The sequence below is a fragment of the Lathyrus oleraceus genome, chromosome 7, assembly GCF_024323335.1.
Source record: "Lathyrus oleraceus cultivar Zhongwan6 chromosome 7, CAAS_Psat_ZW6_1.0, whole genome shotgun sequence".
Taxonomy (NCBI): Eukaryota; Viridiplantae; Streptophyta; class Magnoliopsida; order Fabales; family Fabaceae; genus Lathyrus; species Lathyrus oleraceus.
In genome coordinates, this window is record NC_066585.1 from 405,750,868 (window position 1) to 405,770,933 (window position 20,066).

Sequence of the window (20,066 nt, forward strand, 5' to 3'; positions counted from 1 at the left end):
AAATGTTCAAAACATCACATAGCATTGCCTTTCCATTCAAGCTTCATTTCAGATGCATTTGGACCAAAATAGATTGCTTCATGGGCCTGCACACGCCCATGCAAGCATGTGCATGACATTGCCAAATTTGGAAGCAAATTCAAGTATGCAAATAACATTCCCAATTGCTATAACTACAAACCCTCTGAGCTCATTTGAAGGATCCCTTGTGCGCCAGCTTTTCCCCCTTTTTCAAACCCTCATAATTCAAAGGAAAACTTGAGAATTTTCAATCTGAAAATTGAGTTTGAATCTCACTATTTGGAGATTCAAAAACTCCAGGATCCAAAGCTTTGTTCAATTCCCAAACCACTTCTGCAAGCTTCCTGAGTGTGATCAAGCAAGGATTGAAGCAAGCAAGATCAAGTTCTGCACAACATTGAAGGTATTTTCCAGAAATTTTCTTCTCTTCGATTCTCACTCAATTCTCATCAATTATCTTGGATCTTTGGTTGTCTGAAGTCCTACCAATGTAGGCTAGAAGATTGAGTTGCTTTGAGGTCAAATCGAAGCAACTCAGTTGACACACCTCAAAATTCAACTCCTCATATCTTTCTATATATTTGGAGTGAGTTAAAATTGAGGTCATATTCGTGCTCTACGCCATTTTTTCTTTCAGGTCATGTCCTCCTTTTTCATTTATGTGATGGTGATGATTGACCAGTCCGGTAAGGTTCGCCTGAGAAGGTGACCGGAGGTTTAGCGCCGGTGATGTGTTGGACAGGTTCTGAGACACATGATCATTTCTAAATGTTTTAATCTCATGTGTTGGTTTTGATCACCATCCTTGTGGCGTATTGACTTAAGTCCATGGTGGAAAGCGCGCTGATGACCACTTGATCTGCCACCTCAATTAATGAGGGAGATCAAGTGGTCCACGTTTTTTTGTATTTTCTGATTTTCATTTTATTCCTTTGATTTTCATTAATTCATATTAATTTTAATATTGATCCAAAAAATATGACAGTTTCACCAAAAAAATTTAAATAAAATCCTCTTTCATATTTTGAATAAAAATTATTTTTTGGATCATTATTAATATTTTTCATGATTTAATTGATTTTGTGAATATTTTTTAATTGTTCAAAAATACTTTTAAGTCTTTAAAAATTCTGAGATTTTTTCTCCAATGCCCTTTGACCTTGTTTGACCTATGATAAATCTCATGGCCATTTCTTTGGTGTTTTAATGAGATTTTAGGAATTTGACAAACCATATTTAATTTAATGCATTATTTTTAGTATTTTTAAATTGAGTAAATGCCAAATAAATGTGTTGAGCCATTTTGATTGTTTGTTTGAGTTTGACTTGTGTTATTGGATCTTGGTCAAGGTTGATTTGACTTTGCTAGGTTAAGATCTTTGGATTTAGGGGATTGATGGAATGTACATTCCATCTCCCAAAATGAATGAATGATCTTAATTTGGTAAAAGTCCTCCTTTATCCAATTTGAGTTTTGATCTATTCCCCTCCCTTTTCATCTTATTCCCCTTATTTATGCATTCATGTCATGTTTATATGATATCTCAAGGTCCCAAGGCTAGTTGATTGAAAATCAACATAAGTATGGATGAGATTAGGCCATCTCTTTTGCATATTCTTTTTGTGTGTGGTATGTTTCATGAACATAGTCCATTATACCATGTCTCCAACATGCATTAGCACCAAAATTTTATTGCCCGATCTCAAATAGTTGTGACTTCTACATAAGTCCAATTACGATTGCTTAACATAGCGCTAAATTTTTGACACAAAAGGCATAACATTCTAGTTAGTGAGATTGTAAGTCTCCCCTCTTTCATGGTATTGTGTGGAAACTTGGCCTTTTTCCCTTCCTTTGAAAGATGTCTTGGTTCAAGGATCAATGCTTGTGATAAGTGGGTTGAGTGTTCTCCAAAGAATGACTTAAAAAGAAAAAAAGCAAAAGCAATACTAACCTCTAATTCATTAACAACTAACATTTACTTTCAAGTTATTTACTTTAATGCACTTTATTGTTAAGCCCTATTCATTTGTCATTATTCATACCATTCTAATTGTTTATGTTAATGTCATTTTCACTTTGTCCATTTGGACCATATTTTGTGATATATTTTGCTTGTGTATATTGTGTTGTTTGGTCTTTGGCCATTAATGTATATAATAAGAACAAAAAACCCTAAAAAGTATCTTGTGTGGACTGTTGGTTTGATCTGAGACAATTGGACTTAGAATTTAGGCAACAATCCCTATGAAAAGGACTTGGCCAATGGCAACTTTCATGTAACCAAGTGCTTGTAATCTGAAATTTCATCTGATACATCATTAAAGATCCATTTGAGTTCATCTGCAACATGATCATTGTGAAGCTGTTATTTTGAACCTGTGACTTGTGGCATTGTGGAATTCATCTACTACATGGGCAAATTTGAAGAAGATCATATAATGGCTAAGCTTGGATGTGGCTATCTTTATTTGATGCCTTGCTCTTCAAGTTAATATTGTGTGCATTGTTTGTTGCTTGATTCTAATGTCCGAGGGAATTTGGGTTTCTATATGACATTCTTGTCTATTGGATTGCAGCCTATTGGTCAGATCTTTTCAACTCTTAACTTTTAAATTTATGCTTAGGATTAGTCTCTTCATCTCCTCCCCATCTCTTTAATTTCAAAATCTCTCTCTCCTTTTAAAAATTTATTTATTTGTACTTGTTTTGTTTCTAAACTTAGACCATTTTGCAAACTAGAAAGTTTGGCCTTATGTCGTTGCATTTTTAAATTTCTTTTCTTAAATAAACATGTAAATAAACTTAACTATACTTGACTTAAAGATTTCGAAAGCCAAAAAAAACTAACTCATTCAAACCATTTTTAGGCCTTTTTGTGCCTTTCAAACCTAATTTTTGTTAAAAGCAAAGCATCCACTTTGAAATTTATATCACGAACTATGAGGTTTTGATCCCCCATTTTTATGTTGGTACGTAGGCACAAGTCCGAAGGTCTTGTCAAACACAAAAGTATAATTAATGAATTCGTTTCTCATTCCCCCATTTTATTTGTTTGTAAACATCATTTTTGTACAAAATACATATGCACACAAGAAAGGGCTCCCTAGGAGTACCTAGGACACTTCGGATGTTAACACCTTCCCTTTGTGTAACCAAGCCCCTTACCTGTAATCTATGGCATTTTATTAGTTTTGATTTGAAAACTTCTTATTTTTGGGGTTTGTTCGTACTTTTCCCTTTTCCCTTGGAAACAATAAAAGTGCGGTGGCGACTCTTGTTATTTGATGTCTTGCTTATCCATAGCTTGATGATCATGAATTTACCGCTACAATATGGACGCTTTTTAAGCCATCTTTGTGTTGCTCATATATGGTTTAACATTGTTCCCTAACATTGATAGTTTTGTTGATGTTAACGCCATTATAATAATCTTGATTGGAAATCCTGTTCTGACTTTGTTGGGTGACACGTATTTCTCTCTGCATTTAAGGAATTCTAAGGGTAGAGGAACCGTTGTATGTTGCATTCCTCTTTTGTACAAGTGGTTTATTTCACACTTGCCATAAACACCAGTCTTCTTGGAGAATCAACAATGTCTATGGTGGTCTCAGAGACTTATGTCTCTCACTAATGATGATATTGTTTGGTATGATTCTTCATTTGATGGCTTGGAGATCATTGACATTTGTAGTGAGTTCTCTAATGTGTCTCTTATTGGTACGCAAGGAGGAATCAACTACAACCTCGTTTTCGCTTGTCGTCAGCTTGGGTTCCCCTTGAAGGATAAACCTAATAACATTCAGTTAGAGGGTTTGTTATATCAAGAGGGTAAAGATCCCCATAATTTGAAGAGTAGAATGGTGCATGCTTGGCATAATGTTCATAGAAAGGGAAGAGTCGAGCTTAGTCTGTGCAATTGTGTAGCTTTTAAAGTTTATACTAGCTGGGTGAAGAAGAGAGCTCTATAGCTAAAGATGTTGTACGCCTATGAAAGACCTATTTCTATAGTTATGGATGACCCATCAACTCTCCCTAACTAGGACGAAGAGGAGTTGGAAGACGCACTCGCCTAGATGAAGCAAGAGAGGGACCTGTGGGAAGAATGATTCCATGCTTTGAATCGAAAGCAAGTAGAGTTGCAACTTGAGTTGAAAGATAAGGATGCACTCATCAAGATTCTTGAGGAGCGTGCAGTGAAGAGACACAAAGAGAGAGAGAGAGAGAGAGAGAGAGAGAGAGGACTTATTTTCCTCTAGTATTCCTCAGCCTTCTAGTGCTTGGAAGAAGATCGTCGGTCAGATCGTCATTGAGAAAGCTCAGGTGAAGACCTCTTATGAGTCAGAGATCATATGCATTCGAAGGAAGTACACTCCCTTGACCAATTTTAGTTGATTCAGTTGCTAGGGATTCTTAGGATGATACTTTCCTTTTATCTTGTATTTGTATTTTGGTTTCTAAAATTGTACTTAGTGTAATCCTTCCAAATTTTAATGAATAAAAAGAGACTTTTATGGTCAATTCAAATGTTATTATTGTTTATTATTAATTTAAATATTTGCAAGTAAGGTTTGAATGTTCCTTGAAAAATTAAAATAAAAACATTGCATTTCATGCATCATTTGCATAGCAGGTTTCTTCATCCAGATATTTTATTATTCTTCATCTTTGTATCAGACAAGTTGACTCATTAATACGATACTCTAGCTAATCGTCAAAGAAGAATGGATCATCTGGAACAAGAGAACCGAGAGCTCAAGGAATAAATTGATAGGCTCACTGCAATGATGGAGTCTATCTTTACTGCTCATAATCAACCATCTCCAACTCCTGCAATTCCTCCTCAAAGGTTTGTCATCTTTTAGATTGTCTCAATGTCAGTGCTTGTAGTTCCTGCTAGCCAGTCTACACTAGCTACGCCTGTCGGATTCCCGTGGGGAATGCCTCCAAAGTTTATGCCTGAAGGTTATGCTTCAACTTTTTCTCCTGTGCCGACATCTATCCCGGTCATGTCAGTCCCTCCTCATGTCGTGCATATTTTACCTTGTGTCGAGGAAACCATCTATCATTCCGAACCGTCTGAGGGCCCTGATGTGTAGGAGAAAATGTACGAAATGAAGGATCAATTTCTAGAGCTGAAAAAGGAATTAAAGACCCTATGGGGTAAAAATCTATTTGAAAATAGTACTGTTGAGTTATGCTTAGTTTCCAACGTAAAAATCCCTGTCAAATTCAAGGTCCCCGACTTTGAGAAGTATAAGGGAAATACTTGTCCTTTGAGTAATCTTGTAATGTACGCTCGTAAGATGTCTACTCAGATAGATAATGATCAACTTCTCATCCACTACTTTTCAAGACAGGTTGACTGGTGCCGCGCTTGGTATATTGGTTTAGACAGTGCTAGTATCCCTACTTTCAATGACTTAGTCGAGGCCTTCATCAAGGAGTATAAGTACAACGTGGATATGGCTCCCGATCATGATCAGTTGAGGTCTATGTCTTAGAAGGATAAAGAGACGTTCAAAGAGTACGCACAGAGGTGGAGAGAGCTTGATTCCCAAATCAGTCCCCCATTGGAGGAAAAGGAGGTGACGAAGATCTACCTCAAAACTCTGAGTTTATTCTATTATGAACGTATGATTGTCAGTGCTCCTAATGACTTCACTTAAATGGTGAACATGGGGATGCGTTTAGAAGAGGGTGTCCGAGAGGGTCGTTTGTCTAAAGAAGAAGCATCCACGAGCAAGAAGTATGATGGTAGTTTCTCTAAGAAGAAGGAAGGGGAAACCAATGCAGTGTCTGTAGGGAGGAAAATGAGGCCTCATGTGAAGAAGAATTCCAGATCTCGCCAGCATCATCAAGTATCATCTGTCATTCCAGTGTTTACCAACAATTCAATTATTCAATCAACACCAGTACTACAACGACAGCAACAACAACGTACCCACAACAATCATAATTACAAATACAATCAACATCAAAATTTTGAAAGGAAGAAGGTCAATTTCGATCCTATTCCGATGACTTGTGCAGAACTTTATCCTTCCCTGGTTGTCAAGAATTTGATTCAACCAAGGAATCCTCTGCATACACCTGAGCCTTTACCATGGTGTCGCATTACGCGAAAAATCGGCGGAGAAAACGAAACAACAGAGCCGCCACCGTGCGTTATTTATCCCAAAGGAGGGAAAGTAAACGCTCGAAGTAAACCTGGAAAAGACATGGTCTCGCAACCACAGAGATCGGGATCGGGAGTTGGTTATGCGAAGGGAAGGTATTAGCACCCCTACACATCCGTCGTACTCGATGGGATCCACGCACAAAAGGAAGGAATATGGTTGCTAAAACACTGCTCACAAACAAACACACTGGCTGAAAGAGACACAAGAAAACGAACGAAACTAACTCGGCAGGATATCGCATCCTGGGCCTACGTAGTCTATCAGGCATAGACATCAGAGTCGACGTAGTTCAGAACTAGGGGAAAACATGCTCGCTACGTAGGGACAAAGGACTAGCCTAACCAGATACAAAGGGAGACACAACTAGGGAGACTACGACTCGAGCCTAGATGTTATTATGCATATCATCCCTAAGTTAAGGTTGCTATCTAACTTGCACAGGGAGCAAGCTATCCTAAACAGCACAGGCAAAGCAATCACATAAATAGCACACACTATATACAAACAAAGTGGGCTCACATAAAGGTTAGGCTGTGAAACACAAGCCAACTGGAATCGGGTGATGTTAGCTCTTAACCCTAACATTGAGAGTTAGGGTGAAGCAGATGAAATAGGAAGTGAGGGGTGTGCCTCACAGCTCCTGTCCCTGGCCTGGGAGAGCTTTTAGACAGGTTAAAGTGTGGGTTCAGAAAGTTGGAACCCTTCTACACTCATGACTGACTCAACAAGGATCTTGGGTTAATATCCACAATGCATCAACATGTAATGTGAGCAAAGGGATGACACACTGACTAGCAGGAGATGGACTACACATCTCTTTTATCTGCCAATTGCCTTATCAAAGGTCTTTTCCTGCTTAGCACAAACTTAAACATACACAAGCATTGCCTCTTAAGGAGGGCTTCAGACAGGTGCCTGCCCAAGTAACAGGACAGGTCTTCCAGACTACATGGAGTTAGTGGACTTATACCTCAATGCTCAAGCTATCAAGCAAAGCAAAAGCAAGTTCACAATGAACTATAGCAACTAAGGTACCTGAAAACAATCCAGCACAATCAGTATACAACTCAAAAGTCAAACAGTTAATGGTCAACAGTCAACAGACAACTCAGACAAACAAGCAAAGCAATGCATCAAGCACCAATGTGCAAGCCACAAACTCAATTCAAATGAGCTAAAAGCAACCTACAAAACAAGTCATGGTTAGTCAAGATAAACCAAATAGTCAACTCAAGCAATGTGAATCAATTCCCTCATAGCCATATGCTTCTTAACCTGCAAACCAAGCTCAAACATGAGAAGCAAACCACTAGGACAAGGCCTAGGGTCAAAGAGGGAGAAATAATTCAAAACAGAACATGAAAATTGACATGAATCAAATTAAACCAATCATGAACATAATCCAAGTGGTCACATGTCAATAGCATCAATCAATTTCATTTCACAATGCACATAAGGCAAAGCATGCAAGTTGAAAGCTCATTGAAGCAAACAGAATGAATCAATCCACATCAACTCAAACATAATTCAATAAATCCCAAGAAAAATCATGGCTAAACAGCACTCATCACATGATCAACACACCAAAAATCAAGGAATTTGGACAAGTCTAAGCATAGCAAATAAATCCATAAGGCAAGGTATGCACAAACAAGCTCAAACAAGGCACAATTAGATGCATCAAGTTCACACAAGCCTAAAACAGAATCCAAACATGATATAGACATCAAACCAAAGCCAAGACAAACTTCAAAGTGTATGGAAAACATGTGCAAAATTTCAAGTTCATATGATCAACATCAAGCATTTCACAAATCATCTAAGTTCAACACTCATCAAAAGTCCAAACATGACCAATCAGCAAAGAAAATCTCAAACAAATTGGAAATGCAATCAACAATTCCAAAAACATTCACAAGTAATCCTAACATCCAGAAGTAGCATCATGCAAAAAATCAGATTAATTGGTATTGAATTGGCATGGCAAATAAAATCAGAAAGTCAAGCAAGCAAAGGTGTGACACACATTGTCACACCTACATTCAAAAGACCATATCTCATCAACCAGAAATGGGAAAAATGCAAACTCTATACCAAAATGTCCATTAGGATGTCTATTTTGAGCACACAAAATTTCAAGAGTGTTGGATAAAATCTCATCATTTCACAATCAAAATGGCAAGGCATGTCAAGAAAACATATGTATACACATTCCCTAAGCAAAATTAAAATCCATGCGTGCACAATTTCTAGAAAAATCATCAAAAAATACTAGAGATCATGAGGAACATCATGCAAAAAATCCCATCTCAATTGGATTAATATTCATGGACTTATGATTTTTTGAATGAAGGAAAAAATTAAAAATCACATGAGATGGCATACATGAACATGGAAGCATAAAGTGAAAAAATGCCAAAGGCCAAATGTGGAATTGCTGGAGCCAAGAATCGATCTCAGGGAACATTTGAATTTAGCGCTACTTAAGTGAAACACTGTGTTTCACTTAAGTCTACATGGCACTATGAAACGCGTTGCACCAATCATTCTGCCACGTTGTGTACAAGTGGACCAATACATGGCTAAAAACAAGAAAACACATGCAGCACGCGTAAAAGAAGATCAAACTCAATTCTGGAGATGAAAACCCTAGACCTTCATCGTGTTCTTCATCATTTTTCCAGGTTATGAACATTTGTTCCAGAAATCAACAATGAATACATCATCATACTCGTCTTTCCAAGCACATCACTAATCTAAGCTCATTTTAACCTAATTCTCACTATCATGCACGGATCGATCAGAATAAGTTTCACTCACCAATCTTAAATTCACAATAACTTTTTTATTTCTCCATGAAATTCAATGCTACAAAGCTCAGTATACTCTACAATCAAAGATCTACCAAAAGCATATGATAATTGCATGAATTGTGAGATTCGATTCCTGACCTGAATTGAAGTGCAGAAGTGGATTCGTGACTTTCAAGCCTTGCAAGGTAGAAACAGATGTTCTTCAACTCTTGGATGAATGAATGGATGAAGATTTGAGTGTTGAACATGCACGATCTAGCTGGAATCTTCAATCGCCATTGATGAACACATGCTTCACAAGTCCTCAATTTGCACGACAGCTCATGGATCTTGCTTCCAAAGTCTTCAATTACACTTGTGGATGATGAATCAATGAAGAACAATGCAAGGTTTGTGCAAAGTTTTGCAGAAAAGTTGAGAGAAAAAGTTTGTGAGATTTTGCAATTGGATCTAGATCTGAACCAAATGAAATGTTAAGCACGAATTCTATTTTGATTATCCTTATATATGATGGATTAATGAAGTTACTAATCACAATTAACCAAATGCAATTAGATTAAGTGAAATGCAAGTGTTATGCCAATTTTGTCAATTCACCCTATATGCATGTAAATGAATGCTACAGTGCACGTATTCTGTGCCAAATCCACATGAAATGCTGTTTTGAAGCCAAGGCAAGTGCAAAAGTGTAAAGCCAATGCCTATTTTTCAAATTAGATTTTTCCCTCCAAATTGCAAATGAAAAATGCCAAAATTTTGTAATGGAGATGCATGGTTTTTGATGTATGTTTTGGATAGCTCATGTCAAAATAAGAATGTTACAAAAAATCCCACTTCAATTGGCCTTTTGGTGTGAAAGTTATCCCCTTTTGAACTTCAAATTTTCTTGACCAAGATTGACCCATAACTTTCCAACCATACATGAGAAATTCATATTCTTGGACTTTTTGGAAATGGGAGAACAAGATCTTCAACTTTCATGTTGGACAACATTTCATTTGAAGCTTTCTTGATGATGTAAACTTGAGGAGAAAACCTTTCCATTTTTGGCAATTTCCAATTACAGGTCACTTACTATTTTTGGAAACTTTTCATCTGACCTCAAATTCTTCATTGTTGATGTTTGAAATGTCAAATGAGACTTGTATGGACATGAATGAGGCCTATCTAACCATCTCCCACCTTCAAATCCATGATTGAATTGACTGTTGACTTTGGTTGACCTTCTAGGGTTTCAGATGAATTACATCTTGACTGATGATCTCTGAACATCCAACCTTTGGCCAAACCACTTCAAAATGATCCCTAAGTCATGTGAACTCAATGAACCAACCTTAGGGCTTTGCTTCAATAGGAAATGCACTTGCTTGCTTGCACAACTGGATCTCCTGACTAGTCTTGACTGATGACTTGCACTTGGGCAGTGGACAATGCAATGCTATGCAGTGGACAATACTAATGTTAATGATCTAAAATGAAAATGTATATACAAAATGGGAGGTGCAAATTTGAGGTGCTACACATGGTGGTACAAACTCGATCTGCACTGTGCTTTTCATCAGGGGGCGCACGACCATGATATAGATAATTGTTATTCATTTAAGTATGAGGTACAAAAATTGATCAAGAATGGTATGGTGTCCTTTGAGGACCGCGCATCAAATGTCAAAGCTAATCCTTTGCCTGCTCATGGCAATTCTTATGTGAATATGGTAGATGGTTGTCCTGGTAATTTCAGGGTGTTTGATGTCCGTCGTATTCAGAGGTCTTTGGTGGAGATGCATAGAACCTTGTGCTTGATCAGTGATTGTAAACATGACCATGATGGTTGTGTTATCTGTAGTGTCAATCCATGAGGGTGTATGATTGTTAAGAGGGACATTCAGAAGTTGATAGATGAAGGTGTTATTCAAATACCTCATCCCAGAGATATGGGTAATGATGTGAATGTTATTGTGCTAGTGTTTAAAACTCCTGAGTGAGTAGTTATTCAATTTGACAGTAGCAGTAGAAGGGATAATAGATCGGTATCACCGTTGGTAATACGGTTAGCGGGCCCAGTCCCATATACATCCGATAAAGTTGTACCTTATAAATATAATTCTACTATGATTGATAATGGGAAAGAGGTTCCTCTTCCCGAAGAAAATTCAGTACTGAGCATTGCAGATGTTGTTAAGGTGACTCGTAGCGGTCGTGTATTTGACCCAGTATCTCCGAAGGTTGTGGAGGATGTTGTGGTTAGTAAGAAGGTGGATGTTCCTATGATTAATCTTATTAATGCTCCAACTTGTCAGTCTGGTGAATCTAGCATGCTAAAGGTTAAGAATGATGATGATGAGGTTCTCTGGTTGATCAAGAAGAGTGAATTCAACGTTATGGAGTAACTGCTCCAAACAATATCCAAGATCTCTATCTTATCTTTGCTGATGAACTCCGAGCCACACCGAGAGGCATTGTAAAAGGTGCTTGAGCAACCATATGTGGAGCATGATGTCACGGTGGATCAGTTTGATCATATTGTCGCCAATATTACTTCATGTAATAATTTGAGTTTCTGTAAGGAAGAGCTTCTCGAGGAAGGCAAAAGTCACAACCTGGCCCTCCATATATCCATGAATTATAAAGAAGATGATTTATCAAATGTTTTGGTGGACACTGGTTAGTCATTGAATGTGTTACCCAAATATACTTTGGCAAGGTTGTCTTATCAAGACGCACCGATGAGGTACAATGGTGTGGTTGTGAAAGCATTCGGAGGTTCTCGTAAAACTGTCATTGTAGAGGTGGATCTTCCAGTTAAGATAGGTCCGAGTGATTTTCAGATTACTTTCCAAGTAATGGACATTCACCTAACCTACAGTTGTTTATTGGGAAGGCTGTGGATTCACGAGGTTGGTGCTGTCACGTCGACTCTGCATCAAAAACTCAAATTTGTTAAGAATGGCAAGTTGGTTGTTGTAGGAGGAGAGAAAGCTTTTTTGGTAAGCCATCTTTCGTCCTTCACTTATTTTGAAGATGAAGAAGAAGTTGGAACTCCGTTCCGAGCTTTGTTTATAGTTGATGAAGTTCATAAGATTGGGGCATCCATGTCTTCCTTGAAGGATGCAAGAGAAGTTGCTCAGGCCGGTAGCACTGACAAGTGGGGTCGGGTCGTATAGGTCGTTGAGAACAAGAACAAGGTTGGTCTAGAATTTCAGCAAGGTTCGTTCAAAGGAGATATCAATGCTATGCAACAAATTTTCCGCAGTGGAGGGTTCATTCATGAAGAAGATCAATACTCAGTTGCTATGATTGAAGAAAAAGTAAAAGGAGACAATGCAAACTTTGTGACACACGGACAAACTTGAAGCAATTGGGTTGCTTTTGACGTTCCTATTGCAACAATTTTATTCATCCACATTTATGTTGTTTTTACTTTTTGCTTTTTCTGCAAATGGTAATCACAAAAAACATAAATAAACAATAGTTTTTCCCATATCTGCATAATATTTGTTTGCACTTCATATTTCTAAATCAAATTATCAAATCATTATGCATGTTGCTTCTCAAACCCATTGAGAATAATGATCCTACACCATCTTCAAACTTTGATTTCCCTGTGTTTGAAGCTGAGGAAGAGAATGATGATGAAGACGTTCCTGATGAGTTATCCCGATTGTTTGAGCACGAGGAAAGTACCATTCAACCGTTTGAAGAGAAGATTCAATTGGTCATCTTGGGTTCCGATGATGACATCAACGAAGTCAAGATTGGGTCGCAACTTTGTCCAGAGGTTAAGAAGGGGTTGATTGAGCTTATTTGAGAATACTCTAATGTGTTTCCTTGGTCTTATCAAGATATGTCAGGTCTTGATACCGATATTATGGAGCACAAATTACCATTGAAGCCAGAGTGCCCGTCAGTCAAGCAGAAGTTGAGAAGAACTCGTCCTGATATGGCAATGAAGATTAAAAGGAAGTGCAGAAGCATATTGGTTCCAGTTTCCTTGTTACCTCCGAGTATCCGTAGTGGGTGGAAATATTGTGCCTGTTCCAAAGAAGGACGGAAAAGTCCTTATGTGTGTTGATTACAGAGATTTGAATAAAGTCAGTCCGAAAGATGGTTTTCCTATTCCACACATTTATATGTTGGTAGATAATACAACTAAATTCAAAGTCTTTTCTTTTATGGACGTATTTTCCGGTTATAATCAAATTAAGATGGCACCCAAAGATATGGAGAAGACGACATTCATTACACCTTGGGGAACATTCTGTTATGGAGTGATGCCTTTCGGTTTGAAGAATATGGGTGCAACATACCAAAGAGCTATGACTACTCTTTTCCATGTTATGATGCATAAAGAGATTGATGTCTATGTTGATGATATGATTTCCAAGTTAAGGACTGAAGATGAGCATGTCGAGCATTTATTGAAGTTATTCTAGAGTTTGAGGAAGTATAAACTCCACTTGAATCCCAATAAGTGTATATTTGGTGTTCGCTCTGGTAAGTTGTTGGGCTTTATTTTTAGTGAGAAGGGTATTGAAGTTGATCCTGCCAAAGGAAAAGCAATACAAGATATGCATACGCCTAAAACTGAGAAGCAAGTCAGATCTCGTCCGCTTGAACTATATTTCAAGATTTATATCGCATATGACTGCCACATGTGCGCTTATATTCAAGCTCCTTCGGAAAGATCAGTCTTGTGATTGGACCGAAGATTGCATGTAATCAATGAAGAACATTCCATATGCTTCTGTTGTTCGAAGTCTTATGTATGCTCAAGTATGCACAAGGCCCGACGTTCCATTTGCTGTTGGAATCTTAGGAAGATATCAGAGTAATCCAGGTATGGATCACTAGAAAGCTGCAAAGAAGGTGTTGAGATATCTTAAAGGAACAAAAGATTACATGCTAATGTATAGGCAGACGGACAATCTTGATGTGATCGGCTATTTAGACTCCGGCTTTGCTGGTTGTGTTGATTCTCACAAATCAACATCAGGATATATTTTTATGATGGCTGATGGAGCTATCTCATGGAGAAGTACTAAGCAAACCTTGGTTGCTACTTCTACTATGGAAGCCGAGTTTGTCTCCTGTTTTGAGGCTACTTCTCATGGTGTATGGCCTTAGTCAAATGTTAGAATAATATATATATATATATATATATATATATATATATATATATATATATATATATATATATATATATATATATATATATATATATATATATATATATATATATATATATATATATATATATATATATATATATATATATATTGATCCTATGTTCCTGATAACAAAAGAACAACAAGATCAATGAAACAAAATGCGGAAATAGAATTAGAGGTTTTACCCCCAACCATTATTGCAGTGTTGTGAGTGCACTGCCTTTGATTATTCCAAGCTCTTGCTCTCTCGATATAGATGGTGTATTTCTTTTCTGATGAGAGAAAGCTTTGGGGACCAAAGACTATTTATAGGCTTGATTCTACCATTAAAAATTTAAAGCCATTAAAACTCATTACCACCCAATTAAATGGTCATATCAATTTACATTAAAACAAAAATAAATCATACCCTTTTCAGAACCAAAATCCCAAAATTATGGACCACATTAAAATTGGTTTATTATTAATAATTATAAAAATAAGAAACCGTTACATTCTCCCACTGGGTCCATATAACTAATTATTGGCATAAATGAGTCATGGAAAACTTACTCAAGAAATAAATATGTGAATCATAGAGATAGTCCCTCTTAAAGCGAGTAGTCTCATCTATGTATTACAACATGTCTATTTTCAAGTATATATCTGTAATGTGGTAACTAACTTGATGAATAAACCAATGTTTACTCTTGGTCCAAATGTAACATATTTTCTCAAACTGATGTGCGCATGAAAATGAGAAAACATCAAAATATAAGATTTTTATTAATAAACTGTATGTATACAATCATAAGGAGGACCCAAGTCCCATGTTCTCTACATGATCCTTAAATTTTATTGGTGGCATGCCCTTAGTCAAAGGATCAACGATCATTAAATCAGTACTAATGTGATTAATAACTACTATTTTATCTTTAACTCTTTCTCTAATGGCTAAATACTTTATGTTAATGTGCTTGCTTCGACTTCCACTTTTATTGTTCTTAGCCATAAAGACAACTGCTGAATTATCGTAAAAAATGTTCAGAGGTTTAGAAACAGAATCCATGATTCTAAGCCCAAAAGTAAACTCTTAAGCCATACACCATGAGAAGTAGCCTCAAAACAGGAGACAAACTCGGCTTCCATAGTAGAAGTAGCAACCAAGGTTTGCTTAGTACTTCTCCATGAAATAGCTCCATCAGCCATCATAAAAATATATCCTGATGTTGATTTGCGAGAATCAACACAACCAACAAAGTCAGAGTCTGAATAGCCGATCACATCAAGATTGTTCGTCTGCCTATACATTAGCATGTAATCTTTTGTTCCTTTAAGATATCTCAACACCTTCTTTGCAGCTTTCCAGTGATCCATACCTGGATTACTCTGATATCTTCCTAAGATTCCAACAACAAATGCAATGTCGGGCCTTGTGCATACTTGAGCATACATAAGACTTCGAACAACAGAAGCATATGGAATGTTCTTCATTTGGTCCCGCTCAAAATCATTCTTAGGGCATTGATTCAAATTAAATCTATCGCCCTTGACATTGGGTGCAACACTTGGTGAACAATCTTTCATTCTAAATATCTCTAAAAATTTATTGATGTAGGTTTCTTGTGATAGACCCAAAATTCCTCGAAGTCTATCTCTGTGGATCTTAATGCCAATGACATAAGATGCCTCACCCATATCCTTCATATCAAAGTTTTTAGAGAGGAACAGTTTCACCTCATGTAGAAAACCTTTATCATTGGTTGCAAGTAGTATATCATCCATATACAAAATGAGAAAACAAATTTTACTCCCACTGACCTTCTGGTATATACATTGATCCATGGGGTTTTCAATAAACCCAAATGAGGATATCGTTTCATGGATTTTAGGATACCATTGACGAGAGGCTTGTTTTAACCCATATATGGATCTCTTAAGCTTGCAAACCAAATGCTCACCACTATTAGAAGAGAAACTTTCAGGTTGTTTCATATAAACCTCCTCCTCTAAATCACCATTAAGAAAGGATGTTTTCACATCCATTTGATGCAACTCAAGGTAGAAATGTGCAACTAATGCCAAGATGACACGAAGAGAATCTTTCTTTGATACAGGAGAAAAAGTATCAGTGTAATCGATTCCCTCCTTTTGGGTAAATCCCTTAGCAACGAGTCTGGCCTTGTATCTCTCAATGTTGCCTAATGAATCTTTCTTGGTTTTAAAGACCCATTTACAACCAATGGCCTTTGCCCCATTAGGTAACTCTACAATATCCCATACGTCGTTGTTTTTCATGGAATTCATTTCATCATTCATGGCATCATACCACAAATTTGACTCTTTGCAACTCATGGCTTGTCTAAAGCTCTCAGGATCATTCTCAGCTCCAACATTATAGTCAGATTCTTGTAGATACACAATGTAATCATTAGGAATAACTGATTTTCTTGTCCTAGTAGATCTTCTTAATGTTTGATCAATATTTTCTTGTGGATCTTGTTGTTCAACTAATTGTTCATCATCTTGATGACCAACTTGATTTACTGGATCATCAGTAGCTTGTGGAGTCTCGATGATTGGTTGATCAACATCCATTTTAACTTGAGGGATGTTGTAAATAGTAACCAATCTATTATTTGAAGTGGAAGGTTCATACTCTATATGATCATGCACAGAAATTGAATTTTTTATTTGATCGCTCCCACTAGTCAAATGATTTTCAAGAAACTTTGCATTTCTTTACCCCACATTCCTAGTTGTATGAGATGGACAATAAAATCTATAACCTTTAGACCTTTCGGCATATCCAATGAAATACCCACTAATGGTCCTCGGATCTAGTTTCTTTTCTTGTGGGTTATAAATCCTCACCTCAGACGGACATCCCCAAACGCGCATATGTCGTAAACTCGACTTTCATCCTTTAAATAACTCAAATGGTGTCTTTGGGAAAGCCTTGGATGGAACCCGATTTAGAATATACATAACCGTCTTTAGTGCTTCATTCCACAATGATTTAGGAAGATTAGAGTTGCTAAGCATACTCCGCACCATGTTCAATAATGTTCGGTTTCTTCTTTCTGCAACACCATTTTGGTTCGGAGAACCGGGCATGGTGTATTGGGAAACAATCCCATGTTCTTGAAGAAACTTAGCAAATGGACCAGATGCTTGTCCACTCTAAGTGTATCTACCATAGTATTCACCACCCCGATCTGATCTCACTATATTCATTTGTTTTCCATATTGGTTCTCAACTTCAGCCTTAAAGACTTTGAAGGCATCCAATGCTTCATATTTATTGTTAAGCAAATAAATATTCATATATCGTGAGTAATCATCTATGAAAGTGATGAAATATTTCTGACCATGTGCATCCATATCAGGACAACATATGTCTGTATGACTTATTTCTAATATACTTGAACTTCTATTGGCAGCTTTCTTAGACATGTTGGTCTGCTTTCCCTTAATGCAGTCAACACAAGTTTCAAAGTCAGCAAAATCTAGAGTATTAAGTACCCCATCTTTTACTAACCTTTTAATTCTCTCTATGGAGATATGTCCTGATCTCCGATGCCATAACATAGAAGAATTCTCATTAATATTACACCGCTTAGTGCCAGTTTGAACATGCATTGAACTATAAATGGATTCAATTTGTAAATTAATACGATAAAGACCATCAGATAATATACCATTCCCAACACATTCCGAATTATAAAATAATTCAAACAAGGTGTCTTTAAAATTAAAGGAATATCCAAAAGGTACAAGTCTAGAAACTGAAATCAAGTTTCGTGAGAAACTTGGTACATAAAAGTTCCTTTCTAATTTTAAAACAAAACCATTATTCAAAATTAAATTGCAAGTTCCAATAGCTTCCACATGTGAGCTCATCCTGCTTCCTGATAGGACAGTCCGCTCACTTCCCACTAGCTTCCTTAGGTCTTGCATACCATGTAAGGAATTTGTTATATGGATTGTTGATCCAGAATCAATCCACCAGGTGTTAATATTAACATCGGTCATATTAGATTCATAACAAACAAATGAGAATAAATTACCTTTCTTCTCAAGCCATTCTTTGAATCCAGGGCATTCCTTCTTCATGTGTCCTCCCTTTTTACAGAAGTAACACTTTGCTTATTTCTTGATATCACCTTACGGTGGTATTTTGAATTTCCCTTTCTGATTGGCTTGTGACTTGTCAGTTTTGAAAGCTCTGTTCTTCTCGCGAGTGCTTGTCAGTAATGCACTCTCACTCTGTTCCATTACAAGCCTTTCTTCTTCCTGAACACACATGGACATTAATTCATTGATTGACCATTTGTCCTTAAAATGTACAAATGTACAAACAATATGGTTGAGTATGAAGCTTTTATTATGGGGCTTGAAGAAGCCATTGATCTTAGGTCAAATATCTTAACGTCTATGGAGATTCATCAAAGGTGAATAAGAGACGAATCAACCCGGTTTGATAGCGTATATAGATTATGCGAGGAGGATATCAACTTTCTTTACAAAGGCTGAGTTTCATCATATTCCTCGAGATGAAAATCAGATGGAAAATGCTCTTGCAACATTGCCTTCTATGATTGTGGTGAAATTTTGGAATGAAGTTCCCAATCTAACTGTAATGCATCTTGATAAGTCAACTCATATATTTGTTGTTGAATAAACAAAGGATGATAAGATGTGGTAACATGATATCAAATGTTTCCTCCAAAGTCAGATTTACCCACCTGGGTCATCTTTTAAAGATAAGAAGACTTTGAGAAGACTTGCTGGCAACTTCTACTTGAATGGTGATGTGCTATACCAGAGGAATTTCGATATGGTTTTGCTCCTTTGATACTCATTCCAATGGACATGTTATGGCAAATAAGATATTGAGGGCATGTTACTATTGGTTGGCAATGGAATCTGACACTACTGAACGTTATTTATGCCGATAAGTATATGAAGAACTGGCAATGGAATCTGATGCAAGTTTATGAAGAAATGTCACAAGTGTCAAATTTATGCCGATAAGATTCATGTTCCTCTGACACTGTTGAACGTTATTTCCTCCCCATGGCCCTTCTCCATGTGGGGAATTGATATGATTGGCATGATTGAACCCAAAGCATCAAATGGACATCATTTCATTTTAGTGGCTATTAATTACTTCATAAAATAGGTTGGAGCGGCATCATATGCAAATGTGACCAAGCAAGTTGTTGTGAGGTTTATCAAGAATCCTGTTATATGTCGATATGGTGTACTAAGTAAGATCATTACTGATAATGGATCGAAATTGAATAACAATATGGTGAAAGATTTCTACAAAGACTTCAAAATAGAACATCATAATTCTTCTCTCTAAAGACCCAAGATGAATGGAGCTGTTGAAGCTGCGAACAAGAATATTAAGAAGATTATCTAGAAGATGGTTGTGACGTACAAAGATTGGCATGAGATGCTCCCGTTTTATTTGCATGGGTACGGTACATCTATCTGTACTTCAACAAGGGAAACCCCTTTCTCTCTTGTTTATGGCATGGAAGTTGTGCTCCCCGTAGAGGTTGAGATACCATCATTGCATGTACTGATGGAAGCCAAGTTGATCGAAGTTGAATGGTGTCAGACTAGATTTGACCAACTCAATTTGATTGAATATAAGAGATTGATTGCCATATGTTATAGTCAGTTATATCAATAGATAATGAAGAAAGCTTTTGATAAGAAGGTCAAGCTTCGTGTGTTCCGAGAAGGTGACCTCGTGCTTAAGAAGATCTTATCTTTCAAACTTGATTCTAGGGGAAATGGACTCCTAATTATGAAGGCCCATATGTTGTTAAGAGAGCCTTCTTAGGAGGTGCATTGATTCTTACAACTATGGATGGTGAAGAGTTCACTC

At 37.0% G+C, this 20,066-nt stretch overlaps 1 protein-coding gene across 1 annotated transcript; it reads left to right on the plus strand.

The window, feature by feature from the left end:
• The first annotated feature begins 13,736 nt into the window (after positions 1-13,736).
• LOC127104052 (secreted RxLR effector protein 161-like) lies at positions 13,737-14,138 on the plus strand. Its single transcript, XM_051041268.1, has 2 exons — positions 13,737-13,851; positions 13,963-14,138. Exons 1-2 carry the CDS (start codon positions 13,737-13,739, stop codon positions 14,136-14,138), a joined length of 291 nt encoding a protein of 96 aa, XP_050897225.1.
• The last annotated feature ends 5,928 nt before the right edge of the window (positions 14,139-20,066 follow it).